General features: G+C 59.1%; 1 protein-coding gene across 2 annotated transcripts in view; it reads right to left on the minus strand.

Annotated features, from left to right (window-relative positions):
• The window catches only part of Clip2 (CAP-Gly domain containing linker protein 2), a 57,264-nt gene extending 42,232 nt beyond the window's left edge, over positions 1 to 15,032 (minus strand). For both annotated transcript variants that reach the window (XM_026396948.2, XM_026396947.2), the window contains exons 1-2: positions 14,787 to 15,032; positions 1,041 to 1,242 (exon numbers count right to left, since the gene is read on the minus strand). In XM_026396948.2, coding sequence (XP_026252733.2) covers positions 1,041 to 1,167 — 127 coding nt within the window. In that variant the 5' untranslated portion in view covers positions 1,168 to 1,242; positions 14,787 to 15,032. The remainder of the gene's footprint in view (positions 1 to 1,040; positions 1,243 to 14,786) is intronic.
• Between the last annotated feature and the right edge of the window lie 7,957 nt (positions 15,033 to 22,989).

Below are 22,989 nucleotides of genomic sequence, written 5' to 3' on the forward strand. Positions count from 1 at the left end.
AGCAGATGCCAACTGACACGCCAGCCCCCAGCCACTGCCAGTGCCCTCGTGCACAGTGCCAGCCTTGGACAGGGGATGGGCACCTTAGAATTAGAGAGCAGTTCTGCAGGCGAGTGAGGGAGGCCGAGAGGCCAACAGGAGGGAGGGACTGTTCTCGCCTGGCACTCCCGTCTGCCCCTCCCCCAGGGCTCCTGTCACTTGAGACCCTGGAATAGGACAAGGCAGGTCTGTGGTAGCTGGGCTCCCCTGCCCCTCGCCCAGGTTTTGCTCCCAGCTCCTGCCCCGGAGCCTGGGTGTCTGAATCCACCTGCTAAGGCAGCAGCTGGCCCCAGGGGGGAGGCAGGCACTGGGTGTCACCAATGGCCACAGGAGGGGTGGGCACACCTTCCTCTGTCTCTAGAACTGCCCAGCAGGAAGCAGACCCAGCGGTCCCCCAGCTCCTGCCCCCAGGGGCTTCCAGACCCCAGGGCCTGAGACCAGGAAGCGACCAGGGGTCACACTGCAGTCTTAAAATGATGTCACCATCACTCAGCCCAGAGACAGAGGCACAGCTGACTGGGAAGGAAGACGAACCCAGCTCATGTTTATCATCAGAAAAAAGCAAATACACAGCAGCTACCCTCTGGCAGGAAGGCCAAGGTCAGGTGACAAAGGCTGCCAGGGCAGGGGTCTTCTGGAGAAGATTGGCCGGGAGCAGGGGCTAGCCCCGAAGGACCCTGGGGCTCCTGGAGGGAGGAACTGAGGCTGGAGCACTCAACCTGGCCGTGCCCATGGCCCTAGTGACCTAGGCAGGTGCCAGACCTCCATGGGCCTTCTTTCCCCCTCTCAAAGCAGGGCCATGGGTGTGCCCACCTCCTCAAGGGGGCGGAGCACAGAGAGGACTGTTCAAAGCCTGCTCAGTAGTTAATTAAAGGGATCACAGATAGACATAAAGAACTTGCAGTGACCCACTGGCCCCCAGGTTGGTCACACAGCAGCCTGTGTTCCCAGAAAAACCCCCTTCCCCACGCAGCTCCCTGCCCACCCTTGATCCCACGCACCTTCCTTGGAGCCAGTGGCTGCTGCCGCCGCTGCAGAGGCCGAGGCTGACCCAGAAGATGTCCTACCCATGGGGCTGGAATGCTTCCCCCCGCGGCCAGGGGGCTTCAGGCCACTGGGTTTCTGCATGGTGGAGCCACTCGGAGGGTGGATGAGGGTGGGCGCAGGTCACGTTCTCTCTGACATCCTCTCTTCCTCTCCTGCCTGGAGGTAGGAAACAGAAAGCTGCATCGTAACCGTGGTCAGCACTCACAGGCGCGGGCCAGGCCAGGGCCCGTCCACTGCAAACACGGCCACGCCTGTCTCCCGGAGCCAGGTGGTGGCAGCCCCATAGCTCCAGATGCTGACAGGAACCCTCGCAGGACTTTGGCACCCCCACCCTGTGCACAAGGACCATCGCCACACCAATTCTAGGTGGGGAGACAAAGGCACAGAGACGCAGCAGACAGGGGCCCAGGTCACACAGTGTGGCAGTGGGGCCAGGTTGGAAAGCAAAGCTAACCCGTCAGGATCTGCAGGAAGGGCTACACCAAGCCCAGGGGGGCCGGGCTGAGTGGCCTCCCCCAGGCTGGGTATGGCTCTCGCCAGTCAGGCAACCCCAGGGGGCATGTTCCCAAGGCGCCAGGCCCTGCAGGACCCACGTCTCATGTCCCTCCTGAGGTGGCCCGGACCAGGCAGCACCTGATTCCAGCCATTAGCCTGTTCCTCTGCCTTGCTTTTGGGCTCATGGTCCTGCTCCCACTGCCCACTGCACTCCAGGCTGGGGACACACAGAGGAGGCTGTAGGCCACCTGCCTCACCCCACACCAGGCGGGGCCTGCCCTCTGGGTACCTCTCCACCATTACAGCTCCACCGTGCCCTGTGACAGAGACACGGGGACAGTTCAGCAGGTGGGGGACACCTCAGCAGGCGGGGGGACACCTCAGCAGGCAGAGGCGCCAGCATTCTACAAGGGGGCTCGTGGCGGGGCAGAGCTCCAGGTTCCCAGGAGACCTAGGATCGCCTGGGAATGGGCTGCCGTCAGGTTTGTTTTGAGGTGCTGCAGAAGGCACCCAGGGCCCGGGTGCTCAGCAGGAGTTGTGGCTGCACCCAGCCAGGGAAGGGTTCTTAACTCCACCGTCACACACAGGGTCCGGGGGCCGTGGGGTGCACGAGCCTTGGGCAGGGAGGGCTGGTGGGGCTCACTGTGGTCACACCCATCCCACCCAGTCCTGGGGAGCACTGTGCAATGGGGACAGGTGGAGGGGAGAGCACCGTGGCCTTGGGACCCAGGGACAGGCAGTCTGGGCACCTTGCTCTGAGGCCGTGGGGACGTCACACCCAGCAACATTCTTGTCCCACCCCTGGTGGCAGAACGTCATTCCCCTCTGAAGAACTCGACAATTTCCGTGGATGATCCTGCTCCCGCTCCTGCAGTGGAAACGTGGCCCAGGCCCGGCCATCCCAGCCCCTGTGCTTGGCTGAAGGAAGAGCATGCATCCAGGGAATATCAGGTCCGGATCTGCTGGGCCCTTTAGAAAGTGGTGCGCTCCCTGCTCTGAGGCCACTGGGTGTGGGGTGGACGCCAGGGATGTCACCTAGGTGCCATCCCGTTACCTCGTGGAAGAGCCTGCCCCAGCCTGCTCACAAGGAAAGCAGAGCCGAGCCCCTGGGTCCGGAGAGCCTGGATCCAGCCGAGCCTACAGCTGGCCCTGAGAGCTCTTCCCCACGCCAGCTCACACCCCCACCAGCTCACACCCCCACCAGCTCACACCCCCCACGCACACGTGCACTGCTTCACTTTTTTTTTTTTTCCTAAAACTATCTGAGGGACACTGTCACTTGCAACCAAAAGAGATCTGAGTGCTGGAAGCCAACCTGCACAGCAGGAATATGCAAAGAGTCCTCACAACTGGCTTAGGCCAGCAAGATGTGTCCTGGCACAGCCAGGGGAGGGGACACCAAAACCAACATTCCAAGTCCCTGGTGCGCTGGGGATTCTGGAGGCCGGGAGCCACTTGGTTGGGCCAGGGGACCGGGGGCTGCTCCCTCGCTGTCCAGAACCTGGCCCGTGGGCCTGGGGAGGCCTCACTGAACCAGCAGCAAGAGCCTGCAAGGTGGCCTCTGGTGACAGTGGATGTCACCGGGTCTTCTTTACCAGGCCATCCTTGGTCCTGACCGGGAAGCCTGGCACAAACGGTGAGTGAATGAGTAAACGAGGTGGCCCAGCGGGTGGGGCCTGGATACCTTCACCTCTTCAGAACCCTCACAGTGACCAGCTCATGTGGCCACCCAACCCGGCCGCTCTTAGGGCAACCATTCCGGCCTCCCCGCTAGCCAGCATGCACCCGGGGCGAGGACTAGGTGAGAACCGTGTCCCTGGCATTGGAGGCTGCCCAATCCCTTGCTGCCGACGCCCCGGACGTCCTCACCACCGGCTTGACACTTCCCACCTCCAGGCCCCGGGGGGAGCCTCTCCTCCTCCCGCCTCACCTCACCTACTGGACACCTACACGCCACCCCCTCGAGGGAGGCTGCCAGCAACCTGGCCCTGGAGACCTGGAACCGCTCGCCTGGGGGGTGCTCTGTGCATGGAGCCTCCTGGGAATCTGCGGGTGAGCCCAGGCTGGTCAGCGTCTGTCCCCTGAGAACACAGCCAGAGACAGCGATCCAGAAACCCTACATGGGGACACACCTGAGGTGACACAGAGGGCACAAGTCCCCGGGGACAGCTCCCACAGGTGCCCTCCTGGACCACAGCGATGCCTGTGAGCCTGCTGCAGGCCAGAGGTTCACTGGATGTGGCCTTAGTCCCCTTGGTCCCCAGGCGAGAGTTAGTGGCCTTCTTATAAGAACACCAGAGGCTCAGCAAAGTTTAAGACTCACTCAAAACTCACCGCCAGCCACTCTGTGCTGGCATCGGACCCAGGGCTGGCCCCTCCCCGCCTCCCAGCCTCCCAGCAGGGCCCTGGAACAGCATTTATGAGATCCCTGTCCTCTGGGGACAGTGTCTGCCCACTTACTGAGGCTCACAAAGGAGACCAGGGAGCTGGCAGGAGGACCAAAGGGAGGACCAAGGGGGCATTCAGTCATGGGCCACCAGCAGGGGCAGGAGAGGGAGCAAGGGGGAGCAGCCCCGGCCCAGGGACACAGGGAGGGGGAGGGAGAAGCGCATGATGGCTGGAGGGGGAGGGGCTGTGTGACTCAGCCTCGCTCATGGGACACAGGAAGCCGAGATGCTTGGGAAACATGGTGATAAACTGGCCTCTGGCCACACTGTGGCTGGGGCTGGCGGGGGAGCCAGATGGGAGGAGGGCTCCCACCCAGCCAGGAGCCCAGCTGCACCCCCTGTGCGTGGGGAACGGCGCAGAAGACTGAGGAGGGGACACACCCGGGAGCCCCAGGCACAGCCTCAACTCTCCCACCTCATCAGGATCCTCCAGGGACCAGGCTCAGCCGGGATGGGCTGGCAGGGTGGGAGACCTGAGATGGACAGGCCCTCTGTGCCCCCGTCAGTGCCTTTTACCACAGACAGACCGGCCGCACTGCAGGGTTCCCATCTCAGCGCCTGGCAGTGGCCCAGCCCTGGTGGGGACGAGGCCATGGACTCTTGGCAGGGGGTGTCAGGTGGGGCAGCAGGAGCCGGGGACCAGGAGAAGGGTGCCCTTCCAGACCCACCGCTGAGCCCCAGCCACTGCTGGCCCGTGGGCGTCTGGGCCAGGAGACCCGTGCGTGGCACAGACACTGCTGCTGGCTGAGGCTGGGCTGTGCCCACGCTCCCCTGAGCCACTGCCCATCCCTCCTACATCTGGCCCAGCAGTTCACGGTACCCAGACCCACAGCACCCCGAGGGGGACTCAGTGCTGCCCCTGACCACTTGCTGCAAGTCCTAGGCCTTCCTGGCACTGCAGAGGGACAAGAGCCCAGGGCAGGGGTCCTGGAAGGATAGAAGGCCTGGGGCCCCACAGGGGGAGCTAGAAGAAGCACAGACCACACTCGGCCAGCCAGGCAGCCAGGGGCTCAGGGTGGTGAGCCTGGAGTGGGCACCAGAGACTGGGAGGGCCAGTGGGGTCTGGTGGCCACCCCACAGCATCGGGCTGGGGGAGCTGGGAGCTAGGGAAGTACCTCAGGCAGGAGTCGGACAGCACCCAGTCAGCACCACCTGCAATTCGCAAACATGCTCGGGGTTTAGTGCCTCTGGGAGAGACAGAGAGGAGAGAGAGAGAGAGAGACAGAGAGGGGGGGGGAGAGAGAGAGAGGGAGGGAGGGAGAACGAGAGAGAGAGAGAGAGAGAGAGAGAGAGAGAGAGAGAGAGAGAGAAAGGAGAGAGAGGTGAGAGAGAGAAGAGAGTGGAGAGAGAGAGGGAGAGAGGGAGGGAGGGGAGGGAGGGAGGGAGGGAGGGAGAGAGAGAGAGAAAGGAAAGAGAGGAGAGAGAAGAGTGAAAGAGTGGAGAGAGAGAGGAGAGAGAGGGAGGGAGGGGAGGAGGAAGGGAGAGAGAGGGAGAGAGGGAGGGGAAAGAGAGAGAGAGAGAGAGGAAGGGAGGGGGGAGAGAGAGAGAAGGGAAGGAAGAAAGGGAAGGGAGGAAGGAAGGAAGGAACAAAGGAAGGAAGAGAACAGAACCCAGCGGGCCTGGAGCGGGAGGACAGCCCCCCACTCCTACACACCACCAGAGGAGGGACAAGCCCCAGACACCATGCACCCCTGGGTGCCGACACCAGGCCCAGATTCCCCAAGCCAACGGAGAGCCTCTGGGTGGGCCTGATGCGGCCCCCAAGCCCCATCTGCATTGAAAACCCAGTGATGCCCAGTGCCCAGGTGCGGCAGGACCGCTCAGAGCTGGCACCTCCTGCCCATCCCTCCAGCTTGGAAGAAGGCTCACTTTGATGGAGGCTCAGGGAACTTGAGAGGCAGACCTGGGTCACTCAGGGGTGAACCCAGCTCCCCACGTCCTCCCAGCACAGGGCAAGTAGAGGACAGGGCGGGGACGCGCCCCTCCTCAGGAGTCCTGGCAGCCTTCAGGCGGACGCCCAAGCTCTGAGCCTCACATCATCTGCCCCTCAGCCCGAGAGCCAGGGAGAGGGCGCCGTCTGCCCGAGCCCCGAGCCCCACGCCCACCCTCTGCTCTCGCCTGGTCACCGACCCCTGGCAGGAGGCTGGAGCCAGCCCTGGCAGTGCGTGCCCAGCACACACGGCTGCCAGCCACAGTACGGGCACAGAAGAGCCCAGGAAGAGCAGGGCTGGGACAGCCCCAAGTGAGGTCTCCAGTCATCCTGAGAGCACCAAGAGGCCGGTGGCCATGGAGATGAGGGGGGCAGCTGAGATCCAGGATGGGGAGGGGCCTGCTCACACCTTCCAAGCAGAGCTGGGGCTGGAACCAGGCTGCAGGGGGCGCGGCTTCAAGGAGAGGAGGGGGTGCAGCTGGCAAGATGGTGGCAGGGCAGACAGGCCACACGGGAGTGAGGACAGCAAGTGCAGGGACGGGCCATGGCAAGTGCCCCCAGGCTCGTAACCTCTCTGGCACCTGAGGCTGAGCAAGTGGGCGCCTGGGTTCTGGTCCCACCCTACATCCCCCCATCTCTGGGCGCAGGGGCCAAGTTTCCCACTTGTAAAGAAGCCAACTGCCTGGCCCTGCCAACAGCCTGGGGAGACTGCAGAGCCCTGGAAATGGCCAGTCTGTCCGTCTTGCCTGAGCCGGAGACACACATACATACACACACACACACACACACACACACACACACACAGTTGGCATTCTCAAAATCAGGGCACAGACGTGGCCCTGAGCCAGGGCCAGCTGTGTGGCCACCCACAGCTGAATGGCTGGAGCCCCCTCCTCGGGCCCACCATACCAGGCAGGCGGCAGCCTGGTCTGCTGGCTTGGCTCCCCACCAGGCCAGGGAGAAGGGCCTGGGATCAACCACAGCCCAAGCCACCCTTGGACCCCCTTTTATTCCTATTTCACAGAATGAGAAACTGAGGCCCACCGTAGAGAAGTAAGGCACCCGAGCACAGAGCAGGTGACCAGGACAGCAAGACTCTGCTGTCCAAACGGAGAGAAGCTGTGCTGGGCAGGAGGGCCGGGGCCCCGAGGATAGGGCAGACCAGGCCCCAGCATCCTCTGCCTGGAGGGTGATGACCCAGTCCAGGCAGCTGTAGAAGGTGGCCCAACTCCTGGTCTCCCTGACCCAGCCTGCCTGGTCCCCCCCAGTCAGATCTGCACAAGAACTGACATCACCCCAGCACAGGACAGGACGGCATTCACAATGCTTGAGCTGGGCCAACCAGAGGACAGCGGGCACGCACCACCCTTCTCCTGCCAGATGCCCACGCACACCCACCACTCGGCCTCCTATGTACACGCCCTTCTTCCCGCCCGCAGCCATCTTGGGCCTCTCAGGGAGAACAGCGGGTGCCCCCCCCCTTGGGCATCTTGTTCCTTGCAGGCTCTCAGGACCAAGGACAGCACCTGGCACAGCTCAGAGAGCTCAGGAACACGCGCGCCCGACACACAATGGGACGGCCTGGGCAGCTGCTCACATCCTGGCTCTGGGGAGGGGACAGGAGCACCTCAATGTCCCAACCGACTTGCACCCTGCTAGGGAACCCGGCCCTGGTGCTCGCCAGGGGCAGGTCCCACCATGGAGGAGGCAGGTGGGGTGGCCATGGCAGTGTGGCCCGGGGCTGGGTGGGCAGAGGCGGCCCCCAGGGTACTCCTACTGCAGTGGGCACAGTTGTCCTGAGGGGCTCTCCTGGGCTCACCCCCAGGGTGAGGCCACACAGGGACATCCCCAGAGCCCAGAGCAAGCCTGCTGATGACACAGTTGCCAAGAGAGGATAAGACATCAAACCAGGAACCCAGACACCTGGGCCAGAGGTTGCCCACTGCCTACTGCCCACCAGATAGGGCCACGATGCTGCCGCCCGCCGCGGAATGACAGATGTCACTCTCAGGGCCGGATTACTTTGCTAAGGCTGCTGTGACAAGGTGCCATCGACCAGGTGGGACACTGAATGGCAGAGGTGCCCTGTTCAAGTCCTGGAGCTGGAGAGTCTGAGGTCGGGGGCTGCCTGGAGCCTTTCTTTTTCTTTATGGCAGCGCTGGGTTTTGAACCCAGGGCCTGGTGCGCGCTGGGCGAGAGCTTGCCACAGAGCCACGCACACCCCAGTGTGCGTGCAGACCAGGTAGGCACAGGTGTGTCAGTATGTGTCTACAAATACATAAAAGAACACACTTACACACGCGAGTATACACACACACACACACACACACACTCACACACCTTCTGTTTTTGAAATGGGTCTTGCCCTGTTGCCCAGGTTGGCCTTGAACTCCTGGGCTCAAGCAATCCTCCTGCCTCAGCCTCCCCACCAGTAGCGGGGACTACTGTAGGTGACACCATGCCCAGCTGGGTGGGTTGGCTCCTTGTGACACCTCTCCTTGGCATACAGATGGCTGTCCTCCCGCGGGTCCCTGCATGTCCCTCTGTACATGTCTATATCCAAACTTCCTCTCTTACAAGAGCACTGGTGGTAGTGGACAAGGGCCCCGTCACCTCCCTTGACCTCCACGACTTCAGTGAAGACCCCATTCTTAAACAAGGTCACATTCTAAGGGTCCAGGGGTTAGGAATCCCCATAGAAGTTTTGGGGTGGACATAATTTAACCCTTAAGAGGCACCAAAAGCCACTTAGATATAACCACAGTCTGCGGCTCTCCAAAGGCCACAGTTGTAAAAAGAAACAAAGCCCATCCACAGGAGCAGCATGAGCCTGGTGCTGGGTCTAGACAGGGGGAGGGGCAGGGCAGTGACAAGCGTCCAGAGCTGCCAGGGACCGGAGCTGCACTCTCTGGCCTTCCCTGTTTTCATCCACACACAGGGGGTGACAAGGCACCGCTGCCCTTGGTCTCATAGGGTCTGAACAAGATTCTGTCAAACTGGTCCAGCAGACAGAGTGGGCGGCGGGGACCACCCCCCATCACCAAGGAACTGTCAAGATATCGTCACCCACCTGTCATCCCAGCAACTCGGGAGGCTGAGGCAGGAGGATCACACGTTCAAGGTCAGCCTCCACAAATTAGTGAGGGTCTGAGCAACTTAGTGACACCCTGTCCCAAAAAATAAAAAAGGGCTGGGGATGTGGCTCAGTGCTAAGAAGCCCCTGGGTTTAATCCCTGGCACTAAAAAATAAAAAACAAAACAACATCCTGGCCAGGGACGCAGCCCCAGGGAGCGCTGGCCTAGCCCGGTAAGGCCCAGTGCTGCAAAGAGAAAGCAAAAATCGCCATCTGGCCACGTCAAGTAGTTCTATTATGAGCACGTACAAATATGTGACAATGACTCCTGCTATTAGGTACTCCCGCTATTACGTACAAGCAGGATTTACCAGTAAAATCACAGGAGAAAGAAAACATCAATTGGAGCCCAGCGAGCACCCTCGGCCCCACCCCAGGCTGGCTACCACGGGGGACAAAGGGTCAGCTGATGTTCACCCACAGGGCGGCACCTGCCCCTTCACTGTGTTGGACCCAGAACCCCCCTAGGTGTTCGTGGTACTGGGGGTCCCTGCACAGTGAGCCCCTGCTGTGTGAGCCGCTCCAGCCCGTGCTGGCCAGGACGGCTACCGCTCTGGGCTCTGATGTATATCAGCTCGCTCTCACCAGCCCATGAAGACACCTGAGCGCTGCTTACCAATGGGGACACGGAGGCACAGAGTGACGGTTCCACAACTAACCAACAGCTCCTCGGGGCTTGCACTCATGCCCTCTGGCCGTGGAGTGGGTGCCCTGAGTCACACTGTCCTGACATCCTCAAGTCCAAGACCAACTCTCCTCCTGGAGCTCAGGGTGAGGCAACCAGGGCAGAGCTTCAGACTGGAGGCCAGGAGGGCACCTGCTGTGTGGAGCCCTGCAGTGCCTCCGCCCACTGGCCCTGGCCCTTGCCCGCCCCAGCTGTGTGTCCTGTGCACCTTCCACTGGGTGCCCGGCCTCCAGGAGCTCTCCATTGCTCCTGCAGACGCCCGCCTCTCCTTGCTCTGCAGGAAGTGCCTCTCCCCTCCAGCCCTTGGCACGCAACCTCTGCAAGTGGAACACGGGCTGCCTGGGGCAGGTTGGTGCACCCGGAACCATGCACACCCGCACACCCAGCCTCGCGCGCTCCGTGTGGGAGTGGGGGCTGCGCCCACCTCCAGGAGAGACCCTTCCTGGAGGAGCATAAGCCCGGCTCCTGCAATTGCCACCAAGGACCCCAAGCAGGAAGATTAACCTGATCAAAAGGTACTGCCAGCCACCACCCCCTCTAGCCCCCCTCTACTTGCATTCCGGACCCTCTGGGGCTATACTCAGGACCACAGTGCCGCCATCCCTCTGTCCTATCCACTGTCCCTCTCTTGGGCATTAATATTAAGTACGGTGACATGAAATGCCACTTCCACAAGAGGAAGTCACTCCAAACTCTGAGCTCCCTCGGTTCTGGCTGCTGGAGCACTCAGAGTCAAGTCACCTCCAAAGGACAGCAGAAGTGTCCTCCAGCTTCGTCTGATTTGGGCGACCCTGGGTTTCCTTAGCCCTGATTTCCTTTAATCTCGTTCCACCACATTTAGCGCAGTGAATCATCTGAGTCCTTTCTGGAATCGGAGGAAGAACATACGAGACCTTTCAGAGATGTGTCCCCTCCTCTCTATCCCCTCCCAGGGGAGGAAAGAAGCTGAGTGTGAGCCAAGTAGTGAAGCAGGAAATAGCTCTCGCGCTTCACACAGGGAACAGCCTGAGCAGGAGAGGGACAAGGAGGTGGAATGTCCAAGGACACAAAGTGCCACTCCTCCTGCCGTGTGGCTGCACCTGTCTGGGAGTTCAGTTTGTTGAGGGCCGTGGAGCCCAGCGCTCACACTGCGCCCTGCTGGGGAGCTCCTGCGGCCCCTCCCTGAGGGCCTCCCAGGGCTGCCTGCAGCTCAGCGCTACATGTGGAGGTGGCCAGGCAGGCAGCAGGCTGGACTAGAGCAGCTCAGGACTGCCCAGGGCACCCCAGGAGCTGGAAACTCAGGCCCTCCCTGGAAGCCGGATCTTCCACCCTCCCATCCCCAAAGGCAAGGAAGGCAAAGAAGGGAGGGAATGGGAGGAAGGGTCACCTCCCAGGCCACAGTCGGAGTGTGACCCCAGCCGAGGAATCAGAGATGCTACACCAGAGGGAAGCCGCTGCACGGGGCCCTAAACTTGGAACTTGTTGACAGTAACCACCTGCCTGGCCCCTCTGCTTGGGCAGGGAGACGGTCACTAGCCTTCTGAAGCACCCTCCCTGGAGGCAGGACTTCTGGGTTGCTGTTGTGGTGACCCTGATTGTGCAGCCCAGAGAAAAAGGAGGGGTGGGATGGTGCTGGGACGGCAGGGGCCCAGGTCCACGCTGGCAGCCTCACCCCACTCTCCAGGTCATGGAGGGAGAGTCTCCCCTTGTCCCAGACCAGGGCTGGGGCAGGCCAGGCAGCTTGGGCCACCTCGTCTATTCCACACCCCACTCCAATCAGAACAGAGCACTTGGGTCCCCCACAAGTCGCATTGCGGAGGGTGGACACCCACACTCTGTGTCCTACAGTAAACAACTGATAGACCATGGGTCTGCCTCTGCCATCAAACTGTGAGCCCCCAGGGACAGTGATGCCACAATCCTCAAGTCCTCACCCAGCACACACAGGTACCCCAACTGCAGCTGACCATTACACCAAGTGTGCCCAGCTCCGCGTCCTACTCCCAGCCCCAGAGACCATGTGGCTTGTCCCTACCCCGCCGGCAGCTGAGCAGATGGGGGATGGCCCCTTATACAGGCTGGGACATCAGTCAGGGTCTGTCTCCCTCTCCCTCTGTCTCTTAGGGAGCGCCACTCGGGGACCCAGGGACTGCAGCCGAAGCCCTCATCCAGGACGGCCACCCGGGACCAGGCCAGGCTCACACTCAGGAGCCAGGAGGGCCAGCTGCAGGGAGCAACGGCAGAGACCAGAGACGGACAGATGCACCCTGAGAGGCTGAGAAAATGAAACTACAGTCCAGAGACAGGGAAGGGGGGTTTCCAGGGCCCAGGACTGCCCTCTGCCCAAGGTCCCGTTCCCTGCTCTTAACTCCCTTTCACTTAACCTAATTGAAGGACACTTCCTTTCCCTGAGACACAATAATCCCAAAGCCGGGACATCACAGGGTGCCCCCCAACCGCAGACCACGTCCACCACTCACAGTTTATAAAGAGCCGGGTGGCCTTGGACGAGGCTCATCGGGGCCTGGCCAGCGTGGGAATGTAGGGAGAAGAACCCCAAATGGAGGGAGCCGGGAGCCCATTTGGACTTTGTTACTGAGCAGTGGGAAGGAGGTGTGGGAGGAAGGCGTGACCACAACTGTGCTGTAGGGAAGTGAACTCTGAAACAGGCAGGAGGCAGCACACTCCAAGCACACAGTAGGTGCTTAGCAAATGCAGAGGGTAAACACACAACCTCTCTGCACCAAGATGTCCTTGCCTGTAAAATGTGGACAGCGTTGTCAAAATGCCCACAAGTGACCGTGTGCATTTGAGGCACTCCAAGCAGCTCCCGGCAGAGCTGCCACCTCCTCGCACTTTTTTTGTTTAACCTGCACAAAGGCGGAAGTGGTGTCCCAAGAACCCCTGGGCAGGGGCCTAGGGGACACCAAGGCAGCTTCTGTCGAGGTGGCAGGGTCAGGAACCTAGGGGACTCCACAACAGGCAAGTCTGCCAGGGGCTATGGGCTTTCCCGCGGCCAAGGGAGGAGGTCACAGTGAGGGAGGACAGCAGGCCTGGGCAGCACCAGCAGCAGGGCCGCTGCAGATGGGCAGGACAGCCCAGGCAGCTGGTGCCTCTCTCCCCGGTGTAGGCTACAGAGCCACAGCCAGCACAGTAATGACACACACTCTGTCACAGGGCAAACAAGTTACTCAATAACTCAAAAGGCAGATACTGAAGTATCAGGTTTACAAACGGGAAATTGGGCACAGAGAGACACAGTGACTTGCCCAAGATCACACAGCTGCTAAGCAGGGCAGGCTCAGTCTCCGAACCCAGGCTTAGTCTCAGAACCCTAGAGTGCGGCCGAGGTGCTGGGAAGGGATCAGTGCCCCTGCAGGCAGATCCCCTTGCTGGGATTTCAGGTGCAAACTTCTAGCTACCCTCTTCCTGGCAGAGGATGCCAACTGCCTGGGCTGGCAGGTATGTTTTTTGGAGGGTCCTCTAAGGCCCCTCCACCTGGCTTTTCTGCCTTTGGGGTGCCTGTCTCCATCCTCCTTGTCTGTCCAGGAGCCTGCACACCAACATCACTTCCGAGCCAGGCACTGCAGACACCTATGCATCCTGTGCTCGTAGGCACCTACCGTATGCAGGCAGGTACCTGAGAGACTTCCTCTGACAGCAACCCCTCTCCTCAGCAGGGTCTCCCGGGCCTTGAAACCCATGCTCCAGGCACCTAAATCGTTGGCTGCCCCCTCTAAAGTGACTTTAGACCCCCTGCCTCCTTTCCTGACCTCAAGCCTTGGCCTGAGCTATCTCCCCAGCAACAAGCCCCCTGAGCGTCCTCACAGGAAGCTCCATCAGGCTCCTGGTCCCCCCAACACAGTCCATGGTCCCTCCCTCCTCTATGCCCCAGACTCCCCACCAATGCAACCATCAGGCACGGCTGTGCTGTGCTCCTGGGGAGCAGCCGGACTGGGGTCCTGAGTACCTGGCAGCCCCTGGCCGGGTTAGACGGGGTGGCAGCGGGTGGGTGAATGAAGAGCTCCTTGTTTACATTTACAACTCAGGGGAGGAGGCCTCTGGCACACAGCGCCCACGTGGTGCTCCCCACACACCCCAACACAGCCCAGGTCGCCCATCCCACCAGCCTCTCTGGGGCATCTTACAGGCTGGGGGAGACCCCCTCACTCCCGGCTCCAGTGTCTTACCCAGGCCCACATCCCCAACTCAACCAGAACCGAGAAGCGGGATCTCAGGTTTGGGAAAGCACTGATTGTGTCACTCCCCCCAAGGTGTCCCTGTGTCCGACTTTCCTGGGTTGGGGCTCGGCCTGCGTGGCAGTGCCCAGTGGGCACCGGCAGGGCACAGGCTCCGCCTGAAAGGTCCACGCGGGCGGGCCCAGGAGGCCCAGCCAAGCATCCTCCGCCACTGCCCCTCCCTGGGGGGAGGGCAAAAAATCTGCTGCCTCACCAGCCACCAGCGTCAGCTTTGGGGGGAAGCCCCTGTGGAAAACCGCCCGCCCGGATCTCCCCTCCCCACGCTCGGCCACGCACTTCAGCCAAGTTTTGCAAAGGCCATCGGCCGGGACCCCAGGCGGCGGGGCGGGGGCTCGCGGTGCTCCCAGACCCCGGGTCAGGAGACGGGGCTGGATGGCCGCGCCCACCAGGCTGCGCCCGGGCTCGGGAGCCGAGCACCTGCGGGCGTCCAGACGCCTGACCCTGCCCTCGGAGACAGGGCGGAAGCCCCCCGCCCCAGTCAGATGCGCCGGACCCCAGTCCGTGGGTGGGGACACGGACGGCGCCGCGATGCCTTCGCCACGGGAACCCGCAGCCCAGGATGCGTCCCCAGCCCCGCAGTCGGCTGGGAAGTGGGGTGCACCGGTCCAGCTCCCCCACGCCCACCGGCCGTCCCGGCCCTTCCGCCAGCCCACGCCGACAATGCCCCGGCCGCCGCCCGGCCTCCAGCCAGGCCGGGGCTGCCGCCGCCCCCCGCGTCTCCGTCCTTTGTTGCCCGCGACCCCCGCCCGCAGCCCCTCGGGCGGCTCCTACCTTCGCCCTCCGCAGCAGCTCGTCGGCGGGCCCGGCGCCCCGGCCTCGTCCCCCGGCCCCGGGGCCCAGGAGCTAGGATGCTGCGGCCCCTCCCTGCGCGCGCTGCCCGCCGGGGACCGCCCGTCCCGGAGCTCGGGTCGGCGCTGCGCGCTCCGGGCTTGTCTCGCGCCCCGTCTGCGGGCCGGCGGCCGCGGGAAGGCGAAAGGCGCGCCCCGAGTAGCCCGGCCGCTGCCTGCGCGCCCCGCGGCCAAGCGGAGCCGAGCCGAGCGCCGGCAGAGCAAGCGGCCGGGCTCCAGGAGGGAACAAAAGGGGCCGGCGCTGGGGCGGGCGCGGGAGGGCGGGGCCTGGCGCCGCGGGGGTCAGGCGCGCGCGCGCGGCATCGCGGTTCTTGGGCCGCCGCGCGGCGCGGAAAGAAGGCGGGCGGGCAGAAAATGCGCCGGCTCCCGCCCCCCCTGCAGCTGTCATTTGCCTGACGTCGGGGGATCGCCCACACCCACCTAAGCTAGGGACATCTACAGGAGCTCAAACCGTGCTTGGGGAGAGAGCATCCTTCAGCTCTGTTCTACTTACAAGATGTCCCAGACCACAGGCAGAGTCAGAAGCTCCGGACGGGACGATGGGGGCGGGGGTACGTCCTGGAGTTTCTGGAAGGCTTCACAGAGGAGGTGACTTGGACTACACAGAAGGGGTGCAGAGGACATTGTGAAGCCGAGGTGAGACCATCAGGTCTCGTTTTGAAGCCAAAGCCAGTATGGAGCCGCGACATGGCCTCAGAGTGACTGGTCCCCAAGCGCCTTGGAAAAAGTGGTCGCCAACAGGCAGATGCACTCCGCACCCTGGGCACCAGGACTGATCTGTCTCCTGTGGAATCAGAGGAGTTGACACAGCTGCCTGAGTCCCTTCCTGGGTGGGGAGAGACCACGTGGCATCTCAGAGACCAGGAAGTAACCTAATCCCAGCTTCCTTGGGGACCCACTGTGAGTTCTCGACCTCGCTGGTCTCTGTGCCTCCGCCCCTGCCAGTTCTTCTACCTGTAGCGCCTTCCCTCCTCCCCCCCCCCCCCGTTGGACAAATCAACCCTCCCTTCAAAGTCAGACTGCCGTTGGCTGCTGTGCTTCCCTCAGTGTGGGGATGTTGAGTGGGACAGGTATGGGCTGTTCAATGAGCTGCCACTCACTGGGGAAGGCAAGGGCCATGCACTGACTTGATGTCCCCTAAAGCACCCAGTGCAGCGCTAAACAGAGGGGAGACATCCAGTAACTGTTGAAGGAAGGAAGGAAGGAAGGCACTAACTACCACCCCTCAGCTGGCTAGCATTCCACCATCTGAGAAATCAGTTCACCGCTTACCCATTTTCCCCATCTGTACATTGGGGAGGGTGTTTCAATTCAACTCAGCAAAAGTGTGATGGTATAATGATGGTGGCTGGGTACCGGGCCACCCCTGAGGAGGCTCCCAGCTGGTGGGAGGAACTAGACCCTGAGACTGAGACAGGAGATGTGGAGTGAGCCCAGGGGAGATGGAGGGGATTTCCACCTGCAAGAAACAGAGGGGGTGTAAGGTAGAAAGTGTAGCATTTAGGAAACAGAGAGTTATGGTCCAGCGGTGAGAATCCACTCCTTCACCTGCTGGCCTCTGGGCCAGTCACTGAGCCTCTGTGTGCCTCAGTTTCCTTATCGATGAAATGGGGCTAATGACAGACTGACAGCCTCCTGTGACAGTTGTTGAGACTGAGTATACTGATCAAAGTGAGGTGCTTAGAACAAATTGTGCCTGGTATGTAGTTAGCCACCAAGAAATGTGAACTTGGGCCAGACTCAGGGGTGCATGCTTGTGAACCCAACTATTCAGGAGACTGGGGCAGGAGAATTACAAGTTGGAGGCCAGCCTGGGCAACTTAGCAAGACCCTGTCTCAAAATAAAAAACCGAAAGGGCTGGGGATGTAGCTCACTGGTAAAGTGCCCCTGAGTTGAATCCCTAGAACCAAAATAATAATAACAATAATTAAAATTTTTTAAAATAAAAAGAACTAGGGATATAGTTCAGTGGTAGAGTGCCCCTGGGTTCAATCTTCAGTGTGGAAAAGAAAAGAAGGAGGGAGTGAGGAGAAGGAACAAAGGAAAGAAGGGAATGTGAACTTTGATAATAATTTTTAATAATTAAAAATGAAAAAATTGAAGGCTGGGGATGTAGCTCGGTGGTAGAACACCACTCAGCATGCATGAGCCCCTGACTTCAGTCCCTGCCAACATTTGGGGGCGGGAATCCCACATTGAACTCAGGGCACTCGACCACTGAGCCACATCCTCAGCCCTGTTTTGAATTTTACTAGAGGCGGGATCTCACTGAATTGCTTAATGCCTCACTGAATTGTTGAGGCTGGCTTTGAACTCATGCTCCTCCTGTCTCAGCCTCCCAAGCTGCTGGGATTCCAGGCATATGCCACCACACCCTGAACTGCCAACATTTAATAAATAAATAAATAAATAAAGGAAAATTAGAAATAAAAGGTTGTAAGTCATCTGCCTAGAGGTGGTGAAAATATTTATGAGAGAATTTAATGAGTCAAGGATGCATAATTTAATCATAAGTGTAACCACCCTCCAATTTTTTACATGATTATAAAACTAACAAGTTTATAGAGGAAATAATGGATAAATAAAAATAGTTAATTCAAATAAAGTCAAGCAAAGAGTAAGAAAGCAATGTTACTTAAGTAAAAAAGCAGGGAGAATAAAATGGTTGAAATCATCTCAAACCTATCCTAACTATATTAACCCTAAAGGTACCAAATATTCATTTATTTTTAATTTTTTATAACTTTATATTTTATTATTTCTTTATGCAGTGCTGAGGATGGGACCCAGTGCCTCACACATGCTAGGCAAGCGCTTTACCACTGGGCCCCAGCCCCAGCCCATGTTCACTTATTTTGAAGAGTAAAGTGACCGATCTTGTTGGATTAGCGGGGAATTCTATTGAGCATTCTTTTATTGTTAAGCATATAAGTTTCTAATTTTTCCTTCCTGAAACCATGTTGTATGAAAATCTAAGCAGATTGCAGCTTCTATTTTCATATCTGTAAAGCATATTTTAAAATGTCTAAGCCTGGGGGAAATGGAAAATGTAGACCGAGACAGGCGCAGTGGCGCACGCCTGTCATCCCAGCAGCTCTAGAGGCTGAGGCAGGAGGATGGCAAGTTCAAAGCCAGCCTCAGCAACTTAGCAAAACCCTGGCTCAAAATAAAATATACAAACGGGCTGGCGATGTGGCTCAGGGGTAAAGCGCTGGCCCTGGGGTCAATCGCCGGCACAGAAAAGAGACTGGATTTTCCTCTGCCGTTTCTGACTGGGACTTCCCTCTCTTTGGCGAGGAGGAAGCACAAAAATTAGAGGCTAGGGATTTTTCTGGTTACTTCCTCCCCAGATGCTGCAGAAGCCTCACCTCCGTGGGCCTTGTCGAGTGTTGGGATGGGAGCCCAGAAGGGCTGCTGGGGTGGCAGCAATCTGTCCTGGCAGCTGAAGCCGCTGGGGCTCTAGAGGAGGCCATCTAGAATGTTCTTCTGGCCCCTCACGTGGGGCAGCCTGAGTGGCAGACCCTAAAAGACCAGCTGATGGCAGGAGGGGTGGCTGGACACAAGCTAGAGGCTGTGGGACCTGGACGCGGAGGGAGGGGGCCTCACCCATTCAGGTCTGAAGGTCAGGGCCCTGCACCCTGTGGGGGTCTGAAACCCCGGAAAGACGCAGAAGGTCATGGCCATGTGCACAAGGGGACAGTCACACCTAGCTTTACATATGGGCTCAGGGGTGTCCTAGGGCCCTGGAAGCCCCCCGGGTCTGCACACCCAAGTTCTATAGAGGAGGGGATTCAGAAAGGACACGGGGTGCAGGGCAGACGGGACAATGGGATTCGTCCACACAGGGGAGCTTGCTCTGGACGGACAGCCTCTTTGGCTCTGGCCACCTCTGGAAGCAGGGAGAGTCCACAGTTCCCGGACATCAGCCCTTCAGGATAAACTAAATGCTTCCTGGGCTCCAAGGACACCCTCATGTAGTCCTGGCCTGTCCTTGCACAGGTGGGGAAACTCAGGTCTGAAGAGGGGCAGGTACTGGCCCTGGTCACACAGGTCCTGCTGTGAGGCAGCTGAGCCCACCTGTCCCTGCCCAGCAGGTTCAGCAGGCTCCCTCCCTCACCCGGAGCCCCCAGAGTGATTCAGAGCAACACCGTGCCCTCAGGTCCCAGTGGCCCACAAGCCTTATCTAGTGGATGGTAGGTGGAGCCTCAAGAGGGCCACTTATCAAAGAGCAGGATCTTTGGCCCTGGCTGATGGCTGCTGGTTCTTGGTGAGAGAGGATTCGTTGGCTTCTCTCCTGCTGGAGTTTGGATCTGGAGTTTTCTACTTCTTCCAGTAGCCAGAGGGAGTAGGGAATGCTGTGAGATGTGGTGGACGGAGTTAGGTCTGGCTCCTATGGGGGCCCCAGAGATGGGGCAGGAGGACGGGGGGGGGGGGGGGGGGGCAGGGGGGAGGGCCGGATGGGGTTCTCCCCGCAGACCTCTCCCCAGGCTTTTGTCTCAGCTGAAGTGCTGACCTGCCCTTGTCTTGCCCACTGGGCTTTGGCCTGCACGAGAGGGGGATTTCATGGGCGGCTGGCTTCGTTGTGACCAGGGGCCAGGGCAGAACTCCCAGGGCACCGCAGGGGGTGGGGGCAGCTGTGGGAGAGGCCTGGGTCGCTCCCAGGTGGCTGATGCACTTTTTGATATTCACTTGGATCCAGGAGGACCTGGGCACATGGAACCCGGGCCCCGCGCATGCTAAGCATGTGCTCCCCTTTGAGCACACCGCAGCCCCTCGGTGGAACACTTTGCAGATTCTGAGTTGCTGTTTACAGGGAATCAGTGACAGCACAGGAACACCTATGTGTTTAGATCCCAGAGAACCTGTGACCTCAAACTGCAGGTCTCGGACCGCAGAGGAGAAACCAGAACCGCGGCAGCTCTTGGGGGAACAACTGGAGGGACTGTTTTCTCCCCCTCTTTGCTTTTCCTGTAACAGGAATGTGTCACTTGAAGGACAAATCAAAGGAACTTGAGTCTAAACCGGGTGCTGTGGAAATGGGGGTTTGGATGTGGCCCTGGCCTCTCCACCCGCCCTAGCAGAGGTGGCCCTGGGTGGCACCGGCTGGGCGTTACGTCGCCATGGAGACATCTGCTGAGCTGGTGGCTACACCCCTGCTTTCAAACACAGGGCCTTGGCCTGAGCCCAGTGCTCTGCCCACCAGGAAGCCCTGGCGCCTCCCTCCAGTTGGTACAGCCCTGGGCGGGGAGGGAGCAGCCGCCAGGACCCGGAGGCAGCCCTGCGGCTGGGCCTTGTGGGAGATTCTCCCAGCTGGGGCTCCTGAGGTCCTGGGGGGCTCTTCCTTGCAGCCTCCTGGATTCCTGGAGGCCAGTGGAAGGGCAGGCCTCCCTCCCCGAGGAACAAGAGCTGGCATTTCTCTGGGCACTTGTCTCAGAGCCTCAGAGGATGGCTGCAGAGGCCTCCCACTCGGATCCCACAGCCTCCGAGGCCCCAGTGCCTGGTGTTAAGGGTGACGCGTTCACACCCACCTAGGCACGGCGTCATAGCCAAAAGGAATTTGAGGACAGGTACCAGACGCAAATGGAATCTGTTGAGAGAAAGAAAGCAGTGTGCACAGGGACAGGGCGGAGTGGGCCGAGGTCAGGTTGGCCAGGGCCTCTGGGCCGGGAGCATCGTCTGTACACAGGGCACCATCTGAGAGCACGTGTCCTCGGTCGTGTGGGTAACTGGTACGTGACCAGGATGGGGGCTTTTACCAGAAATGGGTCATTTCTGGGATGGGTTATTTTCTTCCTTTGTTTCTGGTGCGTTCTGCTTTGTGAACACAGTTCTACCTCGGTGCACCTGTGAATAAGGTCTAGTAACTGACTCAATAGTGTTGTTGGTGACCATGGTATGCAATAGTGACTTCAATTTTTTTTTCCAGTACTGGGGATCGAACCCAGGGGTGCACACCACTGAGCTAAATTCCCAGTTCTCTTTTTTCTTTTTCTTTTTCTTTTTTTTTTCCCAGACAGGTTTTACTAAGTTGCTTAATCTGGCCTTCAGTTAGGATCCTCCTGCCTCAGCCTCCTGAACCATTCGGATTCCAGGCAGTTGCCACCAGGCCTGGCTAAATCTGGACTTGTAACCCACTTGAAATCTGGACTTTATTTATTTTTTTTTAAGTTTTTTTTTTTTTTTTTTTTTTTAAAGAGAGAGTGAGAGAGGAGAGAAAGACAGAGAGAGAGAGAGAGAGAGAGAATTTTTTTTTTTTTTTTTTTTTTTTTAAAGAGAGAGTGAGAGAGAGAGAGAGAGAGAGAGAGAAAGAGAATTTTTTTTAATATTTATTTTTCAGTTCTCGGCGGACACAACATCTTTGTTGGTATGTGGTGCTGGGGATCGAACCCGGGCCGCACGCATGCCAGGCGAGCGCGCTACCGCTGAGCCACATCTCCAGCCCGAGAGAGAATTTTTAATATTTATTTTTTTTAGTTCTCGGCGGACACAACATCTTTGTTGGTATGTGGTGCTGAGGATTGAACCTGGGCCGCACGCATGCCAGGCAAGCGCGCTACCGCTTGAGTCACATCCCCAGCCCGAAATCTGGACTTTAAACCATGGCCACTGTTGCAGGTCTGGTTTCTCTCCACCCCACCTCACTGCAGTAGACTTGAAATGACTGACAGATGACAGGTAATACCTGGTACAGGGTCAAGGCCAGGAGGATGGTCCTCCTACCATATTTTTCAGGGAACAACGTATTCGGTGCAGATGCAACTTTCCATTTGTGACAGGTTGAGCCGGGTCGCAGAGGCCTGGACTTATTACAAGCCACGCTGCACGCTAAGAGCCTCGCGTGGATTGTGGAGATAAACAAAGGCCTGGTGGCTCTGCCACCATGGAGACCCAAAGGCAAGCAGGGACTGTGGGAACTTTAGGGTAGAAGAAGTTGACCAGCCCGACTGGAGGCTGCAGCTGGGGAAGGTTGAGGCGGGTTGGTTGGCGTCATTGGTGAGGGGACTATACTCACCTTATCAGGTTGATCCTAAACTAGAAGTGGAGGCAAAAATTAGGGAACCTCCTGGTCAGTGATCAAGTCCTGGCCTCATCCTTTGGCCTCCTGGACTGGTTGTTACCGACACTGCTCAGATTTCTCTCTTATCTATGGTCCAGTGTTGTCCATTTGTCCAGTGTGCCTGGGCTCTTAGTATTTGTTACGGTTTGGATGTGAGGTGCCCCCAGAGGCTCCTGTGTCAATGCAGGAGAGGTGCAATGATTGGGCTGCGAGAGCCCTGACCTCTTCAGCCCACTCCAGCTGAAACGGACTGATCCGGGGTGGGTAGCTGTAGGCCGGGGGATTGGCTGGAGGAGGTGGGTCACTCGGAGCTGCCCTGGACGGTGCAAATGCCCCGAGGCCCCCTCCTCTCTCCCCTCTGCTCCCCGGCTGCCATGAACAAGGCCGCCTTCCTCTGCCACGCCCTGCCACCATGATGCTCTGCTCACCTGGGCCCAGAGCAGTGGAGTTGGCTGTCTATGAACTGAGGCCTCTGAAACTGTGGGCCCCAGATAAAGGTTTCCTCCTCTACATTGTTCTTGTCGGGTGTTGGGTTGGCAATGAAAAGCTGACTAAGCCAGTGACTCAGGAGGCTGAGGCAGGAGGATTGCAAGTTTGAGGCCAACCCTGGCAACTTAGCTAGATCCTGTCTCAAAATGAATAATAAAAAAGTGCTGAGGATGTATCTCAAGCCTCAGTACCAAAAGAGAGAGAGAAAAAGAGAGAGAGAGAGAAGCTGACTAACTGTATTAATTCATCTGGACCCTGCCACGTGAATGTGAATTGTCAACTTGACTGGATTAAGAGATGGTTAAAAGGGTTATGGATGTATGGAGGAGGGTGTGTCTAGGAATGATTGGCATGTGGGATAGCCAACTGAGACCCTCAATGGAGACCCTCCCTAAGCATGGCAGCACCGACCAATAGGATGGTGGCTTGGATGGATTAAAAGTGGGCAGATCAAGGAGGACGCAACAGCAGCAGCAGGTGCAAGCTCCGTTCTTCCTGAAGGCTTCTTGATTGCTGCTGTGAGCCTCTGAGGACATCCGCCTCTCGCTTCTTCATCTTCCAGGGCGGATCCTCCAGGAG

Source organism: Urocitellus parryii, chromosome 9 (assembly GCF_045843805.1).
Source record: "Urocitellus parryii isolate mUroPar1 chromosome 9, mUroPar1.hap1, whole genome shotgun sequence".
NCBI classification, from domain to species: domain Eukaryota; kingdom Metazoa; phylum Chordata; class Mammalia; order Rodentia; family Sciuridae; genus Urocitellus; species Urocitellus parryii.